At 41.1% G+C, this 22,281-nt stretch overlaps 1 protein-coding gene across 2 annotated transcripts in view; it reads left to right on the forward strand.

Annotated features, from left to right (window-relative positions):
- ADGRD1 (adhesion G protein-coupled receptor D1) overlaps positions 1–22,281 on the forward strand; it is an 802,257-nt gene that overhangs the window by 95,284 nt on the left and 684,692 nt on the right. For both annotated transcript variants that reach the window (XM_040347511.1, XM_040347515.1), the window contains 2 exons: positions 11,687–11,809; positions 15,240–15,485. In XM_040347511.1, coding sequence (XP_040203445.1) covers positions 11,687–11,809; positions 15,240–15,485 — 369 coding nt within the window. The remainder of the gene's footprint in view (positions 1–11,686; positions 11,810–15,239; positions 15,486–22,281) is intronic.

The following is a 22,281-nucleotide window of genomic DNA, read 5'->3' on the forward strand; positions in this document are numbered from 1 at the left end:
CGACACCCATGTCACTCACCAACCAGCCAGCTGTCCCCATACACGTTCTGTTCAAAATCTGTTGGGATGTTGCTTTGACGGTATATTTAGCTGTCGTGGCTGGACCCTGGGTGTTTGGCACGGACGTGCCATATGAGGCATTGGGCATCGGCTATCACCTGTATGGTGATGGTATGCCACTGCTTCCGATTGCGGTATATGTGCTCTGTGTCACGGGGGACCATAGTGCCACATGTGTGCAATCAATGGCCCCCACGGTGCGTGGGAATCCTGCACTTTCGTAGAAATCCTGCATTGCCTTCAGCCGCAGATGCTCATGGGTGGGTCTGATGAAGTGGCGGGACATGCATCTGAGGATTGCGGGGACAACCTGGTGCACACATCTGCTCATGGTGGATTGTGACATCCCAGCCATGACTCCACTTGTACGCTGAAAATATCCACTGGCAAGGACATGCAGTGTTGCCAGTACCTTGACCAGTGTCTGCACTGCATGTGCACGATGTGTCTTGCTGGTGATGTCATCATGCAGGGTTGTGGCTAATTCTAGGATGGCATCAGGGCTGAATCTGAAGATGCGATACACCTCGGAATCACCCATACCAAAGACGTCCATGCGCGTGCGTCCTCTCCCGTGCCCTCCTACGAGTCGGTGGACCCATTAGTAGTGCTAGGACCACGGCTGCCCCTGGCATGTTGGCACACAGATGTGTTCTCCTGCAAGTGTGGTTGCTCAGCTTGCTCAGCTCGACCGTAACGGTGCTGCTGTAGCTGCTCTCCAGCTGACCTGTGCAAGTCTGGTGCAAAGATAATCCAGCTTTTTGATGGAATAACTTTAGGCCTGACGTACGACTTACGCGCACCGCGCGTAGCCTGCGTTGGGCGCTCTTACATGCGTGAATCGGCGTATCTCCCTCAATTGCATATTTGAATAGGAAATCAATGTGAGCGCAAGATGCGTCGAGCGTAAATATGTGCCCACGATACGCCAGCGTAGGAAAGTGTAGCCGGTCGGAGGAAGCCTATTTTCAGACGTATCTTGTTCTGTGGGTACGGAACATAAATACGCCGGCGCATATTTACACTTACGCCGCGTATCTGTATATACGCCGGCGTAAGTCTTTATGAATCTAGCTAATAGTTTGCACTTGTAGTGCAAAGTGGATTTGCCTTTCGTAAATAACCCCCTATGTATTTGTAAACCGAATTGTGCATATGTAGCTGTACCAAATCTAATGAAAATTGAATGCGACAGGTTTTATTGCTTATCATACTGATAGCAATGGTTGCATTTTAGTATTGCTTTAATGTCAATAGAGAGCAATGGAGCATAACTACCCACTAGAGCACCACATGAAGAGAGAAAGAAATGATTTCCATGTTTATAAAATTTCTCCTCGAGGTCTATTTTGGAGAAGCTCCACAATTTGAGATATTGTCCAAAAAAAAAAAAGAACAAATCTCACCATGAAAAATTGAATTAGACTGCATATGTCTTTATTCGGTCAAACAGTTTGTTACGCTGGCAAGAAAGAACAAAGTCAGATGCACGTGGATGTACTATTTATTTGTTAGGTGAATAAGCTAATGGCCTGGAAAGAATCTTTCTTGAACATGATTATACACAGACACGTATGGGCTATTTGATTTTCAATCATCAGAATTGTAAGAATAACACTTTAATGGACTAATTTTTTATAAAGTTCATACTGTACTTCTAGGATGAAAGAGACAATGAAATGTATGATAAATCATCTCTTCTTCAGTCTTCAAATACCCCAACTTATCATGTTTCAGGATTTCCGAAATGAGAACAGCTCACTTGATACAGAAAATAACACCTGTACAAAATAAAGGCAATCCTGAAAATTGGCCTTACAATAGGGTGATACTGGCGCAAGCTGTTATACAATAATGCTTAATCAAACAGGGAATGGGGGAGCAGAAATCCTCAATCAGGGGTCAGTAGTCTTAGTAGGGCCTGTGGAAGATGTAGATAGGGGGACTAAGTCTATGTACAGGCAATGGATGACGATCCAATGATGATAATAGGGGACAGTTCTGTATTTAGGGCAAGTGTTTTGAGGGAAGCAGAAGCAAAACTCCAGGAACATGCAAAAACATAGATAGAAGCGCCGTTGAAGTAAATTGTATAAACTGTGGGTAAAGCCTACTTGACCTTAATACTGCATGCTATAGTATGTACTCAATCCTGTAACAGGTGCATTTATCTGTAGGATCCCCCAAGGCTTATTTAAATTTGTACTGTTAAATCTCGAACATAAATGTCTCCATCTTCCTGCTTTTATGGTATGAGTCTAATTTATTAGTAAATAGCTTATCTACTAACTCAGCAGGAACTAATGCCAGAAATAATTGTTCTTTTAGCATACAATTACACTAGAGCTTTGATAATGTCCCTTTCTCATTGTAAAAAGAATATAATCAAGATATTAACAGCTCTGTTTACAACACAGTTATATATTCTTCTGGTAAATAAATGTCAAAGCCACGGTTTATTTATGGAGACTTTTCAGAATCTATGATGAATGGCGGGGTGGTGTACTGTATGCAGACAGTGGAAGAACAAGCACATTTGTATTCTCAAATGTAGAACATAGGTGACTAGAGACTGCAGAATATCAACAATTTACATATACAGTAGTAATGGATTTGGCTCTTTTGGGTCTTGTGACCCATTGTAGGCCTCTGAGTGTCCCACCCCTTTTACTGGGGCTTTATCTGAGTTCTTTGCATCACCGTTTTCAAGACATTAGGTTCTTCGCCCCCTTTCCACCCACTATGTCTTTCATAATGCTATGCTCTTCACCACCTCCCCACTGGCACCTCCTGTAAATACTCCCCACCATGGGTTTCATTTCACTACTCTCTTTACCACTGTACCACTGGGGTATGCTTTAAGTGCTGCCCATTGTTGCTCTTGCAATGCTCTAATCTTTATCACCTCCTCACTAGAGCTTTTTCTATGTGCTGCCAACCATTGCTTTTACTATGCTGAGCTACTCACCTCACCTCCTCCCCACTGGGGCCTCCTTTGTGTGCTCCCCACCATCATAATTACTCATTTACTCGCCTCAAAACCTATTTATTGCGGTATCCTGTATGTGCCTTCCACCATAGCTCTTGCTACATTGTGTTACGCACAACCTCCCCACTGGGGCTTCCTGTAAGTGCTCCCCACCATGGTCGTCACTATGAGATTCTCCTCAACACCTCCCTATTGGGGCTTCCTGTAAGTGCTCCCCACCATGGTCATTATTATGTTATTCTCCTCAACACCTCCTCACTGGGGCTTTCTGTAAGTGCTCCCCACCATGGTCATCACTATGATATTCTCCTCAACACCTCCCCACTGGGGCCCCCTGTAAGTACTCCCCACCATGGTCATCACTATGTCATTCTCCTCAACAGCTTCCCACTGGAGTCTCCAGCAAGTGCTCCTAACCATGGCTCTTGCTACATTGCATCCCCTACCCCATTGGGACCTCCTGTGAATGCTTCTCACAATATCTCCTGCCACATTGTGTTCCTTCCCACCTCATCACTGGTACTGCCTGTGACTGCTTCAGACTGTGTCTCTTTGCACATTGCATTCCTAACAACCCCACTTTAGCAACTCTCCTCTTCCTCCATAGCCATTGTGGGGAAGCTTACCTGTTATTGTGGCACAATTCTAAACTGGTACTTTATTTTATTTGAAGTAATCAACTTTATAGATTTCTATGAAGCCAGCTACTTAAACAAAGTTATTGGCACAACAGGAATAAGAGCTGTGTTTTCTTCCTGACAAATGTTACAAGGGAGGTAAGTAATCCGCTACATGTGTCAGTGGAAGACAACAGGAAATGGCTGATTGCCACATTAACCAGCGTGGAATGCAAGATGGCGTTGTACCGGATATGATGTCTCTACTGAGGCCGTGCTGACGTAAAGGGGAGGTAACACATTTCAAAGCGTCCACTTCTTCAATAGACCTCATCTGATTACAAAGGCACCAATCCATAAAACATTCAAATAGTATTTTTTTTCCATTCTTGTGCCACCTTTGAACATTTAACATTCAATTTATGGTAAGAAGAATATTAAGAGTGAAATGTCAGTGAGTGTAATCACAAGCCTATAAGGAAAAAGCTTTACAAAAGAGGGCCACAATTATTATTAATATTATGATACAGGATACATATAGCGCTAACAGTTTGCACAGTTCTTTAAATTATAAAAGGAGACAGGACAGTACAATACAACTCAATAAAAGAGGGTTAGGATGGCCTTGCTCATGAGAGCTTACTATTTTTCAACTGGCCATACCTCTTTTATTTGATAGAACCAAATACTTTCTCATTCCCCAAATAACTGTGGCACTATAGACAGCAATGCATTTTGACAAATGTATAAAAAGTTTCTTCTTGATCTTAAAACATACAGTAAAACTTGAAATTCATGGTCTGGTGCCTTTCCCTTCAAATGACACAGGTTATTGAACAGCATTACATTTTAGTATGCTGCAATTTTCTTGCATCCACATTTTTTCACTTATATGCTAATAAAAGTTAACATAAAGAACACATGTATTGGCAAAGTAAGCGATAATCATCTTTGTATTGGATTATGTCTGAGGATGACACATTTCATCTTTGCAGTTATTTCTCATCATTCTTATAATACACAAAGGATGTCAGCATGATTGGAAGAATAAATATGTTAGTATAGATTAAACTTTCTTTTGTTGCATTATATGTATTTTATTCGTGATAACATCACTTATAGATTCACAACACCATAGCTGTGCAGTTCAGTTTTTTTTCTGCAGTTACAAAAAAAAAAAAAAACATTTTAAATGCTATCATAATATACAATCATATATTATGTTTAAAGGGAAACTCCACTTTCCTGGGGAAAAAAATTTGTAAATAAAGAAAAAATAATATAGCACATATAATTGCGACATTAATCATAATGTAATTGAATGTTATTAAAAATTACCTTTCCTTTTCAATCTGCAGCCACTGTAATTTTCTGAGCATGCATTGCAATATGGCTACATTGAGTTGTTCTGTACACAGAGTGTGTACTGACCACTCCCCAGAAACATATTGTCCTGCTCATCAATTTTCCTAGAAGTTTGCCTAAGATACAAGTCATATTTCAGGTATCTCCTGCAACAAAAATGTTATTTTTGGAGAGATACTTTCATTAGGAGCACGTCTAAAGGTATGCAGGCCCAGCAGATTTTCTCATTGGTGCTCTGCAGTTGCACGCCTGACAGTTACTTATGAAACCAATCCCATTAGACCCACTCAGCACAAAAACATACATGGATTTTTTCAGAATAACAAAAGGTAGGAATCTGCAACAAAGGTTGTTATTATCCTTGCAATGTACATAGATCACCCAGAGGAGAATGTTTTTTTCTGAACAAAAGTGGAGTTACACTTTAAGAATTTCCCTTATCTAAAGAGAAGCTTTTTTTCCATCAACAGTGCTTTGCAGTCTCCAGGCTCTGATAATTCCTGATTTGCGCTTTAGAGATGAATTGCTTGTTTAGCTCAATGCATATCAGGTCTTGCATCCCCAAACAGCACCATTTATTGCCATTTTTTAATGGTCTGCATGGACAAATATCAATGCGTATGGTCTTATGAATGTGCTGTTATACGTTAAAACGTGATATTAGGCAATGCATGATTTACGCTGAGCTATTCAAAGTAGTAACGTTTGAGAGGGTGGACAGCACAAGGCAGAGAATGAACAATGCGCACAACCAGGTGTTTCCCTTACTAACCATGCATACAAGTAATTGCTCATAAAGGTTCAAAAGTTCCAGGCATCCCTGCCATTTGTGGAGCAATGAAGCTCTTGACAAAGAGCGGCAATGCCCTATTTACATATATATACAGCTAGGTCCATATATATATATATATATATTTGGACACAGGCACAATCTTTTTTTCAGATATTTATCAAAACATATTCAAGATATAGTAATATATTAGATATGGGCTGAAAGTGCACACTCTCAGGTTTAATTTGAGGGTATGTACATTAAAGTCGGAGGAAGGGTTTAGGAATTATAGCTCTTAAGAATAGCCAACCCCCCTTTTTTAAGGGACCAAAAGTAATTGGACAGTGGTGGTAAGTTTTTATGTATATATATATATATATATATATATATATATATATATTTATATATATGTATACAAAAATACACACATTTAAAGACTTACACTTAGTTCAACTGCACTAAACCGAGTCCCTGTGCTTGGCACCTAGCTTGCCTTGTGTACATAAAAACCTTGCTGTAATTGAAGTTAATGGGCTGATGAAAGTAGAACAACCTACCTGCTGTCAAAATCTGTATGTACAATGCTGATGAACATGAAACCTTTAATATTGCAAAACATAATGAACAAGATATTATAAACACTGAACCATTTAAAAACTAGTAGATAATCTAGCACATGTCAAGCCTAATCTTCATTTCCCTCAGCTAAAAAAAAGTTTTGCTGAAATGCAAGCCCAAAGAGTAGAATTTTGCAGTTAAACAGCCAGCTCTGCCTATATTCTGCTTTAGATGAATACATCTCCATGCATGTAAAACCTGTTAGTTTAGGAATGAAAATGCATCCTTTGCTCTCAGTCTGCCAGGAATGTATTTCAAGACAAGCTTGAGTAATTTGTGGCAGTTTTATATGTTCAAATATACAGAAAACGGCTGTTCACATTTGGCAAATGCTTGGTTGATTAATGCCTTGAAATTAAAAAGCTGACTACAAATTACTCTGTGTGTGTACTTTTTATAATGGCAGCTTAAAGATTGAAAAGCTATGTAATATAACTGTGCCAGACAGTTTTATGTCTGTTACTACAGAGTTGCTCTTTGCAATACATGTGTTTGCAATGTAGGTTGTACATCTTCTCTTTATTGTCAATACCTAAGTAGTCTGATGATTTATGTCTCCTGTCCTCTCTTTGTATACTCATACAAGTGTATATCAGATCTCTGGAACTAAACTTGATTTGTTCTTTTTTACATTGAGTCTAGTGTTGTTTTTATCAACCCTTATGACTTCTCTCTTCTTTTGTTTTGACCAGAAAGTTTAATGACTGAAATAAGTGACCCTAACAGACTAAATATAAGGACTATAACGGTACCCAATTTTGTAAAAAATATCAAAAAGTATTTATCATATGATAAAAATGGCACATGTATACATATCAACACAACATACAACACACATAAAAACATAAACACGTAAAACATAACCAAAATCATCTAGTACTCCTTGAATACAGATTCTTGATGGTTTTGGTTGTTTTATGTGCAGCTTCTGTGTGTGTTGTATGTATACATGTGCAATTTTTATCATATAATAAATACTTTTTGATACTTTTTAGAAAATTGGGTACCGTTTTAGTCCTTATATTTAGTCTGCTAGGGGTAATTATTTTGTATTTTATTAATCATGATGAGGTGCCAGACCTATATGGTCTACCAAATGAGGGTCTCTTTTTGGAGGCCTTTCTCCGAATGTTCCTATTTTTCAACTGGAATATGTGATTTTTTTTCATTGAAAGCAACTTGTATTTTAGCTGCAATTTTCCTAATGCTTACATCGACATATGTTTAAAAGAATAATTCCAGGCATAACATATTTTTTTTATATAGTTACATCAGTCTAGCTTGGACCAATGTAACTATGTATATACCATACCTGGCCAATGCCCCATGGAAGCTGGAAATTACAGGAGTAGAAACCACTTCTTCTGTGTTCTTCACTAGCATGCGGATCCAATATTGAGCAGCTGATTTGATGCCCTGTTAACACAGGAGGTCAACTGCTTGGCACGGGCGCCATTCAAAGAATACTTTGCATTTTCAGAATACATGCAAAGAGATCTATGATTGGATGAGGTGGAAAGCTTGATGTGCCTGTCCCATCTCTCCACCTGGTCCATTTAGAGCAGTGGTCATCACCCCTGTCCTGCAGGGCCCACTAACAGGCCAGGTTTGCAAGACAACTGAAATACATCACAGCTGATATAATTTGCTCCTCAGTGATTGCAGTATTCTAGACTGCATCTCCCCAAGGTAATACATAAAACCTGGTCTGTTAGTGGGCCCTGCAGGACAGGGTTGATGACCACTGATTTAGAGAACAATTTGCATTCATTCAGAAAATACAAAGCATTCTCTTAACCTGCCTGGCGGTATTCCCGAGTCTGACTCAGGGTTAGATTTTCATGCTGCGAGCGGTAACCCCCGAGTCAGACTCGGGCTCGCCTCGCTGGATCCACAGGGAGTGTTTACTTACCTTGTCCCTGGATCCAGCGATGCCACCGCGCTGTGTGAGCGAGCGGGACCTCGCTCGATTCACACAGTGTCCTCCTGTGCCGCCGATCTCCGTTCCCTGCGACGTTACGACGCACGGGGGCGGAGAACGGCGCCAAATTCAAAAACGTAAACAAACACATTACATACAGTATACTATTACAGTACTGTATGTAAAAAATACACATCCCCCTTGTCCCTAGTGGTCTGTCCAGTGCCCTACATGTTCTTTTATATAATAAAAACTTTTCTTTCTGCCAGCAAACTGTAGATTGTCCATAGCAACCAAAAGTGTCCCTTTATGTCAAAAATAGTTTTAGAGCAGCTAGAAAACAGCGATAATAAATTATAATCACTTGCAGAATTGTGCGATAGCGATTTGTGGGGAAATTCGTCATAAAAAAAAAAAAAAAATGACAGCAACAATTCTGCAACTGAGCAAATTTCAGTGATTTTGATTTGATTACATTATTGAATAAATTTTATTATAATTATATTATTATTTGTTATAATTATTTATAATTATTTATTATATTATAATTTATAATGTTGTTTTTAAAAAAAATTCATACCCGGGATGCCTATTAGAATCTTGTTTGGTCAGATTTAAGTGAGTTATTTCTAAAAATTACAGGCCTACAGTATAAAACGCCAAATTTCCTTGCAAATAATGGTACCGCTTTCAGCACCTTTTTTCTGAAAGAATCATACCGCCAGGGAGGTTAATGGGTGCCTGTGCTGAGCGATTGACTACCTGTATGCAGAATGCATCAGGTTGGTGGTTTAGCATGGGAACGTCACTGGAGGAGCAGTGCCTACTTCAGTGATTTCCATTTTCCTGGACATTGGCCAGGTATGGTGTATACAGTTTCATTGGTCTAACCTGGGCCAATGTAAGTAACTATGTAAAATATATCATGCCTGGATTTATTCTTTAAACTTATGTCATTATTAAAACTTGGGTATAGAGTTTCAGCCAAAAAAAAAATCTTGTTATTTTAATGCTTGATTTTTCTTGTTATTCCACTGTCATTACTCATGAGATATTTCACTTCTGTCATTGACCTTATAGTGTAGGCATAAAAGGTAATGCATGCATTGCCAGATGGCTATTTTAAAATGTCACAGCATTCCCCTCTAGAATATATGCCTGCCTGGCAACACAGCTGGTTGTGGAATTGTGTAGGGAGTATTCTTCTTGTCACACACACACACACACACACACCACACACATCCACACAAAACACACACTCAGCAAAGCAGTTCTCTCCAGAAAAAGCTCAAATCGTATAGGAGCTTTCTACCTCATATGTACAATATACTGCACCTAGGAAGATTGACTTTCTTTCACACCTAAAAGTATTTTTAATGAAACAGTACATATATATATATATATATATATATATATATATATATATATATATATTTTTTTACTTTATAAACAACTCACAAAAGACATCCATTAGATGAATATACTGCATGCATATTGATCTCAATTTGTTGGGGATTATTTTGAATGTAAAACTTAATTGGCAAAGATTATTGCACAGCTTTTTGTTCCTTCCAAATAATCTGTAACTGTATACATTCAGGGAGCGAAGGGATAGTTTCTTTTGACAGGCTAACCCAACTCATTGATACTTTCATAAGCCATGCTCTCTCACCACTTTGTTCCTCTGCTGGTGCCGTGAATGTTCACTTTGTTAAGTTAACTGTATGAACTCCTTTAGTGAATTAACCTCAACAGTGTTGCTTTCAGTTTTCGCAAGTCTATTACGCAATACCTTTTCGCAATGGTATGGAGAATAGCTCCAAATAAAGAAAATGTAATGCAGTCATCTTCGATATTTCTACTCAGCTTATTGGTGAAACACACCTCAAATAGTGAATACTTTAGGAAACACAGCTCAGATTGTAGCTCTTATCTGAAGTACAGCCCATATTGTAACCACTATCTGAAACATAGATAAGATTGTGGCTTCCATGCATATTGGTGTATCGTGCGGTAGTGGAACTAAACTTTCATTGGGGTTTTTGTACTTTTGCATAAAGTACAAGTATTCACAGTATACTTCCACATTATAGCATACTTATCTCCTAGTTCACACTTTCCTAGCACTGACGGATCCAATTCTGTAGTCACTGCTCCATCAACACTGCTGCCATCTTTTACAGCACATCTAGACTGGTATTTTTTTTCTTTAGCAATAGGGCAGTCACTGATAATATAATTTTTGTGCATGCACAATGAATTAACAAAATGTTGGCACCAAGCTTCATTCTTGGCTTCTTAGGCCGCGTACACACGGTCGATCCAAACCGATGAGAATGGTCGGACGGGCCGTTTTCATCGGTCCACCGCTGAAGCGGCCTGATGGTCTGATGTGCATACACACCATGAGTTTAAAATCCGATCGGGTCAGAACGCGGTGACGTAAAACACACGACGTGCTGAAAAAAACGAAGTTCAATGCTTCCAAGCATGCGTCGACTTGATTCTGAGCAAGCGCGGGTTTTGAACCGATGCTTTTGTGTACTAACCATCGGTTTGGACCTATCGGTCAGCGGGCCATCGGTTCGATTTTAAAGCAATTTCTATAATTTTTGTCCGAAGGACAAAAGACCGATGGGCCGTACACACGGTCGATTTGGACCGATGAAACTGAACTTCGGTCCGTTTTCATCGGTTTGGACCGACGGTGTGTACGCGGCCTTACAATTTTACACACACACACACACACACACACACACAACAGCTATGAGAAAGGTAAAGGATCTTTTGGCAGAAAATACAATCTCTTCTATCACAAAACCCTACCTAATGTTTTTCTTTTTTTTTCTTTACTACGTTAGTACCACTTCAATCTTGAGCTATGCTTTATCAATTTGCTGACTGCAAATATTAAAGACCTCTGCCTTAAATATTCAGTGTCCGTGAACTATAGAGAAATTTACACTGCACAGGAAAGACATAATAGCAAAAGGATATTACAAACCCTGAAGGTGCAGTATTTGCATTTATAGGTCCTGGAAGAAAAACACATGGATGTTTGGCAAACAGATAAAGAAGTCAAATATGGATACATATTAATGCAATACACATGTTGAGTGCTCTGCTGAACTTGCTGAAATCCAATTTTTTTAGGTTGTATTTTGGCTGTTTATATAATAATTAAAAATATACTCATTGTGTGTAAAACTCAATAAAATTTGTGTGTTTTGAGTGCAAAACATATGACCTAAAGAGTTTATGTTAGAGGATGTTTTTGACCCTGTATTTGGTGTGAAGCAAGAACAAAGAGATTTATATACTAAAATATTTACTTCTTTCCCCAGATATTGTGGAAGGAACAGTCAATCATGGCATTGTCCTTAATGAGCAGAAAGGAGTTACCCTCCTGTACTTTGGAAGTTCCAAAAACTCCTGCATTAGTGACCCAAGTTTGTGTGGACCAGAAGGTTAGTATCTAACTGGGTATGCCAAGCAAATCAGAAAGCTAAAGGAGGTACTTAGACTGTTCCCAGGGGGCAACATGGTTTTATCAACCCTTCTTGTTAACAACCATTTTACTGGAATATTGATGCAAATCATAGAGGCAGAAAGCAAGCTAAATATTAGGAAAGCAGAACTTAAACTGTAAAGTTCTCCAGCCTTCAAATTGAGCTACAGGGAGTCTTTTGAATCATTTAATGGGCCTACCAGACCCCTCCCCCCCATCCCCAGTAGATATGTAACTAAATGTACCCACAGGTATCTAGAAGTGACCAGACACATCCAAAATATTTTTTTTATTTTATTTTAGTGATCTATCATCCTACTACCCTATGGACTAGCTCAGTAGTACATGATGGCATATACAGCCTCTAACAACATAGGTGTGTCATCAGTTAAGATGAGTATTGAGCAGATATTACCAGGGCCAATCCTCCCTATAGGCTCACTATGCAAGCCGTTTAGGGCCCCGCACAGCTGCGAAGGGCCCCCCAAATTACTAGAGGCCCCGCCTGGTGAGAAATCATTTTCGCCCCCTCACCCCGCTTCTAAACTCGCTGGCTGAGTCATTTCCGACAGCAGAACACCCCCTCCCCCCACTTCTCAACCTTCTTTAATGTGACAAGTCACTGTCGTCAGCGCCCCCCGCTTCTCTTTTTTAATGTGCCATGTCATTTTGCTTAGGGCCCCAGGGAGGTCAGGATCGGCACTGGATATTACACTCTCAGCCACACCCTTCGCAAAACTTTTCCAGGTAATGGTTCAACAATTCCTGCACAGTGCATTCTAAGCCCTGATTGGGCAAAGCCTTGCCCAATCAGGGTGCAGTGTTTAGCAGAGCAGTGCAGTGTTTAGCTGGTTGTTAAGGTAAGAGCCAAGAAGCCAGTCGCGGCATTAATCATTATTAATAATGGATGAGTCATCAGCTGATAACAAACTGGCTTGGGGATCCCCCACTAATCCATGCCAGGCCTTTGGGTCTTTGGGTCTGGCATAGATTTTGAAGGGGAATCCCACCCCAAATCCATACCGGACCCTTATCCGAGCAGGCTAGGTTGGTGACATCCCAAGGGGTAGAGCCACCCTGCCGTTACCTATATAAGAACTGTCAAATGGCAAGCCGGCATTCGGTGGTTTACTTTACTTGATTGCAGAGCAGTTTTTTTTTCCGGGTCCATAGGATGTTGTGATTGACGATGGATACCTTTTATTTTTTATTTTTTAATAAAGCATTTGTCAAAAACGGTTGCTGTATTTTTATTACTTTTTGACACTTTTTTGGTGAATGGATAGGCTATGTATCCCATACTCATTCAAATGGGGGTGCAGGATCTGAGGGCCCCTTGTTAAAGCAGGCTTTCAGATTCTGATAAGCCTCCACAACCACAGCCCAGGGTTGTGGGGATGAGGCCAAGGTGCTTTGGGCTGGGGTGGCAGAGCCCCCTTGCCCCAAAGAACCCACCCCCCCATGATGAGGGCATGTGGCTGGGTATGTCTCAGGAGGGGGGCTCACTCATCCCCCCTTTCCTGGCCTGCCAGGCTTCATGCTTGGATAAGGGTTTGGTATGGATTTTAGGGGGGACCCCACACCATTTAAAAATATTTTTTGGCTTGAAGTTCCCCTGAAATCTGGGGGGGGGGGGGCCCTATGCTGTTTTTTTTCTATTGCCGGCAATTTAAATGTCATTTTATAAAAAAAATCTTTACAAATGTCATTTTTGCTGCAGCATGTTTTATACATGCTACAGATGTGGCACTTTACAGGCAGACTAAGGGGACCCCCATGCTGCTGTTGCACTTTAACCATTTGACTACTGGCCCATAGTCATTTGACGTCCACAGATGGGATCTCCCATCCTGGGTGGACGTCATATGACATCCTGGGCTTTGTGCAGTAATATCTGAATGATGCCTGCAGCTAGAGGCAATATTCAGATATCATTCTTTAGTGCCGGCTATTCTGTGCACCATAAGAATGATCATAGCGGCAGTTCCGCCGCTTGATCGTTCTTATAGGCGGCGGTAGGGGACATCGCCCCCCTCCCGCCGCCATCCGGTGATTCTCCGGGCTCTCCCGTGCCATCGGGGGCCCAGAGAAAGAATCGTCCGGCGCAGGCTAGGAAGCATAGAGATGGTCACCAGTCATCTCTATGACCGTCGGAGGCCCGGGCCCGATGTGATGACATCACGCCCGGAAAATAAACAAAGCCGGCTAGTATGCAATACTAAGCATCAGATCGGTGACATTTTTTTCACGATCTCATGCTTTCCAGCCTGGAGGAGAGATGCGGGGTCTTATTGACCCCGCATCTCTCCATAAAGAGGACCTGTCACACACATTTCCTATTACAAGGAATGTTTACATTCCATGTAATAGGAATAAAAGTGATAAAAAATTAAAATAAAAAAAAAAGTGTAAAAAATAAATAAATAAGTAAAAAATAAATAAAAATAATAATAATAAAACGCCCCTGTCCCCGGTAGCTCGCGCGCAGAAGCGAATGCACACGTAAGTCCCGCCCACATATGTAAAGCCATTCAAACCACATATGTGAGGTATCGCCGCGTGCGTTAGAGTGCCAGCAACAATTCTCGCACTAGACCTCCTCTGTAAATCTAAACTGGTAACCTGTAAAAATTTTCAAAGCGTCGCCAATGGAGATTTTTAAGTACCGAAGTTTGGCACAATTCTATGAGTGTGCGCAATTTTAAAGTGTGACATGTTAGGTATCTATTTACTCGGTGTAACATAATCTTTCAAATTTTACAAAAAAATTGGGCTAACTTTGCTGTTTTGTTATTTTTTAATTCATGAAACCATTTAAAAAAAAAAAGGCGTTTGAAAAATTATTGCGCAAATACCGTGCAAGATAAAACATTGCAATGACCGTCATTTTATTCCCTAGGGTGTCTGCTAAAAAAAAAACATATATAATGTTGCATGGCAAGCAAGGGGTTTCCTTCCAGGTTCACCCTCAACATATGACACGACTTGAGACATTTGAGATGTCCAAGCTAAGGGGGTGTCTAGAGATGCTTCCTTCAGTTATAAATTCTATTGCCCTGATAGGCAGCATGATGAGGAGAAATTCTACTGTAGTGTCAGGGGATCATGTTGTCAGGACTCGGGGCACCTGGAAGGTAATGAAGGTCATGTGTTTGTGGTGTCCGGGATTAGCGATGATCCAAAGATGATTTGTACGCGATTGAAGTAATACCTTGTGAAGAAAAGTAACACAATTAATTACCAAAACATATATCTATTGGATAAGAGTTGCTAATTTATACAGTTTAACTTGCAGATAACCTAAAATGCTTCATAGCCTATTATATTTTTCAAAAACCTTAGTGAAATGTATTATTGTCTGAGGCTTGTTATTTCTCTTTGAACTTCAGGTGTCACATTCTCATTTTTCTGGAAGATTCAGGACCTGTCACCAAAGAAACAACTGAAACCTATTAACCAAAGTAACAACCAAGAATCTTTCCAAGATGATTCCCCTAAGAGTCAACAGACACAAGCCTTTGGGAAAAAAGTTACTTCCCATGGTTTTCAAATCTACTCAGATGAGCGTGAAGGTTATGTTGAGGTATATACACATGAGGACTCCAAGGTCTGGAAAGCAAGAATAAAACCTCCAGGTACTCATCACTGTGTTACAGTTTGGTTCTTGACAAAGAAACACAATGAAGGAGCAGAGTTATGTATTTATTATAGGCATTTATATGGCATCAACAATTTATGTGGCTGTTTACTGTATACTGTATATTTGCATCAGTCCCTGTCCTCAAGGACCTTACAATCTAAGGTTCCTATCACACATGCATATATACGCATACATATACTGGGGCCAATTTACCTACCAGCGTGTAGTGTGGGCAAAAACACAAACAAGCAGAAATAGAACTTGTAAACTACACTATGTTACCAAAAGTATTGGGATGCCTGCCTTTACCTGAACATGAACTTTAATGGCATCCCAGTCTTAGTCAATAGGGTTCAATATTGATTTGGCCCACCCTTTGCAGCTATAACAGTTTTACCTCTTCTCTGAAGGCTGTCCACAAGGTTTAGAGTATGTCATGGGACTATTAACCATTTTTCCAGAAGCGCATTAGTGAGGTTAGGCACTGATGTAGACGAGAAGGCCTGGCTCGCAGTCTCCGCTATAATTCATCACAAAGGTGTTCTATCGGGTTGAGGTCAGGACTCTATGCAGACCAGTCAAGTTCCTCCACCCCAAATTCGCTCATCCATATCTTTAAGGACCTTGCTTTGTGCATTGGTGTGCAGTCATGTTGGAACAGGAAGGGCCCAACCCCAAACTGTTCCCACAAATTTGGAAGCATGATATTTTCCAAAATGTCTTGGTATACTGACGCCTTAAGAGTTTCCTTTACTGGAGCTAAGGGGCCATGCCCATCCCGGAAAATCAACACCACACCATAATCCCCCTCCATCAAATAACTTGAGCCAGTGCACAAAACAAGGTCCATAAAGACATGGATGAGCGAATTTGGGGTGGAGGAACTTGACTGGTCTGCGCAGAGTCCTGACCTCAACCCAATTAAACACCTTTGTGATGAATTAGAGCAGAGACTGCGAGCCAGGCCTTCTTGTCTACATCAGTGCATAACCTCACAAATGTGCTTCTGGAAAAAATGGTTAATAGTCCCACTCCTAAACTTTGTAGACAGCCTTCCCAGAAGAGTTGAATCTGTTATAGCTGCAAAGGGTGGGCCAACTCAATATTGAACCACATGGACTAAGACAGGAATGCCATTAAAGTTAATGTGTGTGTGTAAAGGCAGATGTCCCAATACTTTTGGTAATATAGTGTATATGCAGATACTGTCCCGACCATCATTTAAACTGGGGACCCCAGAGCTGCAATGCAGAAGTGTTAACCACTAGGCCACTGTGCTTCCCCTAGTTTTTTTTCTAGTTTTGGATAGAGACTGGAAAAGGGTTAGAAAACCCTTTGGGTTTATTTGCCCTCTTCTCATGATAACTCCAAAATTTTGGACTTATTATGTGAACTTTACAGGACTTGTTTAAAGGAGTTCTCTGACCTAAAACTTTTAACCCCCGCTGTGCCCGGGCTGTAAAAATATACAAAATAAACTGTCACTTACCTGCCTACGATCCCCCGTTGTTCCGATATCGCCGTCCCGTTCTCCGGTCCCGGGCCCCTTCCGCTTCCTGTGTGTCGGTGACTCATAGTGCGCTCAGCCTATCAGTGGCCGCAGCAATGTCCCGTCGCAGCCGCTGATAGGCTGAGCGCACTATGAGTCACCGACACACAGGAAGCGGAAGAGACCGGGACCGGAGAACCGGACGGCGATATCGGAACAACGGGGGATCGTAGGCAGGTAAGTGAAAGTTTATTTTGTATATTTTTACAGCCCGGGCACAGCGGGGGTTAAAAGTTTTAGGTCAGAGAACTCCTTTAATAGATCCCTGATGTTTCTATAAAGAGTACCTGTATCCTGTCCAATGCTATCATATAACAACAATAAAGTTATATTGGTATTAAACCTAAAAAATTAAATATATAATTGCAGCCTAACAAATTTTAAAATTAGGTATATTCAATATTTTTTTTCCTTCAGGCTTTTTGTTTTTACCTGTTGAATCAGCAAGTAAGTCTGTTATTCTTTAAGCCGCGTACACACGATCGGTCAAAACCGTTGAAAACGGACTGAAGGACCGTTTCATCGATCCAAACCGATCGTGTGTGGGCCCCATCGGTAAGTTATCCTTCTGTAAAAAAAAAGAGAACTTGCTTTAAAATTTTACCGATGGATGCCTAACCGATAGGTCAAAAGGCCGCGCATGCTCAGAATCAAGTCGACGCATGCTTGGAAGCATTGGACTTCGTTTTTTTTAGCACGTTGTGTGTTTTACGTCACTGCGTTCTGACACGATCGTTTTTTTAACCGATGGTCTGTAGGCACATCAGACCATCAGTCAGCTTCATCGGTTAACCGATGAAACGGTCCTTCAGTCCGTTTTCATCGTTTTTGACTGATCGTGTGTACGCGGCCTAAAGCTTTCCAGCAACAATGACTGTTAAAGAGTTGAGAAAAAAAACATTTAACATTGACGGGAGTGCTTACAATGGTCAGCTTTTACTCATTTATAGAAAACATTAATGCCAAAAGGAAAACAAAAAAGTTGCTGGAACTGCTTAAAAAGTGTTAAAAAGTTGAAGTTCTTTAATTGGTTAGCCAAGTCCATTTAAATCTACTAGTGCATTTACCATTAACCTCTTCCTATACTGAGAATGCTGCTGTACATCCCAAGTTTGGACATCCTGAGACATGACGTGTGTAGCTGGCAGGATCACCATGTGAAAAAAAAGCCCCCCCCCCCCCCCAAAAAAAAGAAATGATTGCAGCCACTACATTTAGAGATTGGTAGGATGCAAGATATTACATTTTTGTTTAGTACCACCTTCAGTGCAACAAATTAAAAAATTGTGTTGAAACATTTAATAAATAGTAAAATAATAAGAAATATTAAATGATTTTTGTCACCTTGTGCACACACATATGAATGTGAACGCACACATAGAGCACATGTGTATTTAAATTATTGTGACACAAATGTTATGTTTTGCTGAGCACGCTAGAGTGAGAGCACTAATTTTAGGTCAATTATGGTTCACTCTGAAACTGCTTTACCTGATGATACCTTTGAGCTGTGGTGGCCTGTCCATTAGGGGCACCGCTCCTCTAATCCATGTGTCCGGCCCCTAATCTCCATGCAGGGCGCCAGACACTGGAGGCTCTAATTGGTTTAAAAAAGGGTGGGCTTGGGGCACAGAGCACAGCGCCCCGAGCCCACCCACTTGTGTGACATTAGCAAATGAATATTCGCTAATGTCTTCCTGCTTCACCTCCTGGCCAATCAGGAAGCTGGTCCTGAGACCTGATTGGCCGGGAGTCTTAGGATGGGTCTCATTTTAAAGCAATGGCCCTCTGCCGCAGTAAGGTAAGGCCATGGATCGAACGTGGGGGGGGGGAGCAGGTGCTGGCAGTAGGAGAGGACCGCGGCCTATCGAGAGCTGGGGGGGGTTTGTGTAGTGGATTGCTGCTTTGATAGAGCCGTGCGTTGTGGGGCTGCGAGAGAGGGGGCCAGGTCGGCCCAAACTTTTGACTACCAGCCATATTGAGTACCATACTATTTGTTATTTCATGGGCATCACAGCTTTGAGGACTGACATATTTTATATCTATTTACTGGATGCTACTTCAGCTTGTATTTTGTTCAACAAAATGGGGATTCAATTGTGTCTGTGTGCACTAAAATTTGTTTCAGTGTATTTTTCAAGAACAGGGGCCGGATTCAGAAACGAGATACGACGGCGTATCTCCTGATACGCCGTCGTATCTCTGAGTGCGGTCGGTCGTATCTATGCGCCTGATTCAGAGAATCAGTTACGCATAGATATCCCTAAGATCCGACTGGTGTAAGTGTCTTACACCGTCGTATCTTAGGCTGCATAATCACGCTGGCCGCTAGGTGGCGCTTCCGTATAGTTACGAGAGGAATATGCAAATGAGCTAGATACGCCAATTCAGAAACGTACGTCCCGCCGGCGCATTTTTTTACGTCGTTTATGTTAGGCTTTTTTCGGCGTATAGTTACCCCTGCTATATGAGGCGTAGCTAATGTTAAGTATGGCCGTCGTTCCCGCGCCGAGTTTTGAAATTTTTACGTCGTTTGCGTAAGTCGTTCGCGAATACGGCTTTACGTCATTTACGTTCACGTTGAATCCAATACGTCCTTGCGGCGTAATTTGGAGGAATGCACACTGGGAAATTTTACGGACGGCACATGCGCCGTTCAAAAAAAACTTCAAAAACGCGGGTCAAGTAAAATTTAAATAAAACACGCCCCCAACATCCCCATTTGAATTAGGCGGCCTTACGCTGCAACAAAGGGCGCAAGTTATTTATGAATACAGAACTTGTGCCCAAAGTTACAGCGGCGTAACGGAGATACGTTACGCCGGAAGAAAAGATGCGCTCATCTTTTTGAATCCGGCCCCAGGTATGCAAATATAGTGCAACATAAAAAATTGCAACTACCACATTTTAATTCACCAGGGTGTCTGTGTTCAGAAAATATATAATAGTCTGGTGGTTTTAAGTAGTTTTATAACCAAAAATGCAGATTGTAACATACGTGTAAAAAAATTCAAATGTTTTAGAGGGGAACTTGCAAGAATTTTATGCTTGTTCAAGAACCGAGCAAAACTGAAATATAATTTCCTAATGTAGTAAGCCTTTATTGAATCATTACTAATAGCTGATACTGCTTATAAATCAGAACAAGTTTTAGGCCTGGAGTAATATTCTCTGAATAACTCGCGAAACGTAATAATTTTAAAGTGCTAGTTATGACATAATTCCTCCAGTGAAATTCAAAGGACATTACAGAACATTGAAGTAGAAGCTTCAAAAAAAATACTCTTGTTATCCTTAAAATGTATATTAATAGTAAAGAAGAGGAAAGGATCTTCTGTTCTGAACCAGAACAAGATGTTCTAACCTTTCTAAATGAGTCTCATCTGTTTGAATTACTGCTGTAATGCTAATGAAGGGCGTCACAGCACGTGGCTTTCCTAATGGCTGTTCTGTTCTAGTTACAGGTCATGTCCCAGATGCTCATAATTCTGCATGTTAAAAGTCAAGATATTCCCTTAAATATTAATACAGTAACAGGTGAAATGAAATAGAATTATTTTAGGGCTAGCCTTGTGTTAGATTCAGGCATTTGACAATATGGCTTTAATAACGGCAATAAACTTGTAGTGAGTAATGATTGTTTGGCTAATATAGGTAACTTAGAAATTGTTGAAAGATGTCAGATAAATTGCATTCATTTGCGCTCCGCTCTTAGTACTGTCTGGAGATGCAGGTGCATTCCTTAGGCTGCATTCACACCTTGGCGTACAAAATCGCAGCGTTTTGTCCCGCGAATTGCGGCGACAAATTGCGGCGTTTTGTACCGCGATTTGCGGCGACAAAACGCCGCGATTGAATGCAGCTGTACCCCCTCTATGGAGATGGTTCACATCTCCTATGCCGAACGCCGAAAGCCGCCTGAAAAAAGGTCCGGGACTTGTTTTCAGGCGGCAGGCGTATGGCGTTCGGCGTTCGGCGTGGAGATGTGAACCATCTCCATAGAGGGCAATTTGAAATCATCCCTCCAGCGTCTCAGGGGCGGCTGCGGCGTCGCACTACAGGCGTATATACGCCTAGGTGTGAACAGAGCCTTAGGCCCCTTTCACACTGGGACGTTTTTCGGGCGTTATTCAAGCGTTTTGAGGGCCTCTGTACCAGCTTTGGCTGTACTGTGTGTCCACTTAACTACACACAGTAATGCAAGGCTTTCTCCCTGGTGTGGAGTGTCGTGCTCGCCCCCCCCCCCCAGGAGAGTCAGGACGCTCTCTACGTTGCAGATAGAGAAAGGATCTGGTGTTAGTGGGTGTCCTGACTCTCCTGTAGTCCAAGGGAGGGGGCGAGCACGACACTCCACACCAGGGAGAAAGCCTCGCATTACGGTGTGTAGTTACAGACAGAAGAACAGGAAGTGAGGATTTCTCAGAAGAAATAAGGACATTTAAAAGCAAAATGGAAGGATGAGGTAAGTGAAGGAGGACTGCACTAAGGTAAAGGAAGCTATTTAGGGAAAAAAAAATTGTACCTTTACAACCCCTTTAAAAATTTCTTTGGTCTTGAGTACAGTAGATCTTTTAACTATCAGCACAGTGGCTAGCACTTGGCTTGTCGATTCAAATCCCGACCATAGCACTTACTGCATGGAGTTTGCATGTTCTCCCCTGGGTACTCCTGTTTCTTCCCAGAGACATGCTGGTAGGTAAATTGACCCTACTATGTGCATGCATGAATGTGGATTAGGGACCTTAGATTGTTATCTCCTTACCCACTTCACCCCTGGACCATTTTGCTGGTCAATGACCGGGCCACTTTTTGCGATTCGGCACTGCGTCGCTTTAATTGACAATTGCGCGGTCATGCAACGTGGCTCCCAAACAAAATTGGCGTCCTTTTTTCTCACAAATAGAGCTTTCTTTTAGTGGTAATTGATCACCTCTGCGGTTTTAATTTTTTGCGCTATAAACAAAAATAGAGCGACAATTTTTTTTTACTTTTTGCATATAATAAATATCCCCCAAAAATATATAAAAAAATATTTTTTTCCTCAGTTTAGGCCGATACATATTCTTCTACATATTTTTCGTAAAAAAAATCGCAATAAGCGTTTATTGATTGGTTTGCGCAAAAGTTATAGCATCTTCAAAATAGGGGATAGTTTTATGGCATTTTTATTAATATTTTTTTTTACTAGTAATTGCGGCGTTCTGCGATTTTTATCGGTACTGCGACCTTATGGTGGACACTT

Source organism: Rana temporaria, chromosome 1 (genome assembly GCF_905171775.1).
Source record: "Rana temporaria chromosome 1, aRanTem1.1, whole genome shotgun sequence".
In the NCBI taxonomy this organism is placed as follows: domain Eukaryota; kingdom Metazoa; phylum Chordata; class Amphibia; order Anura; family Ranidae; genus Rana; species Rana temporaria.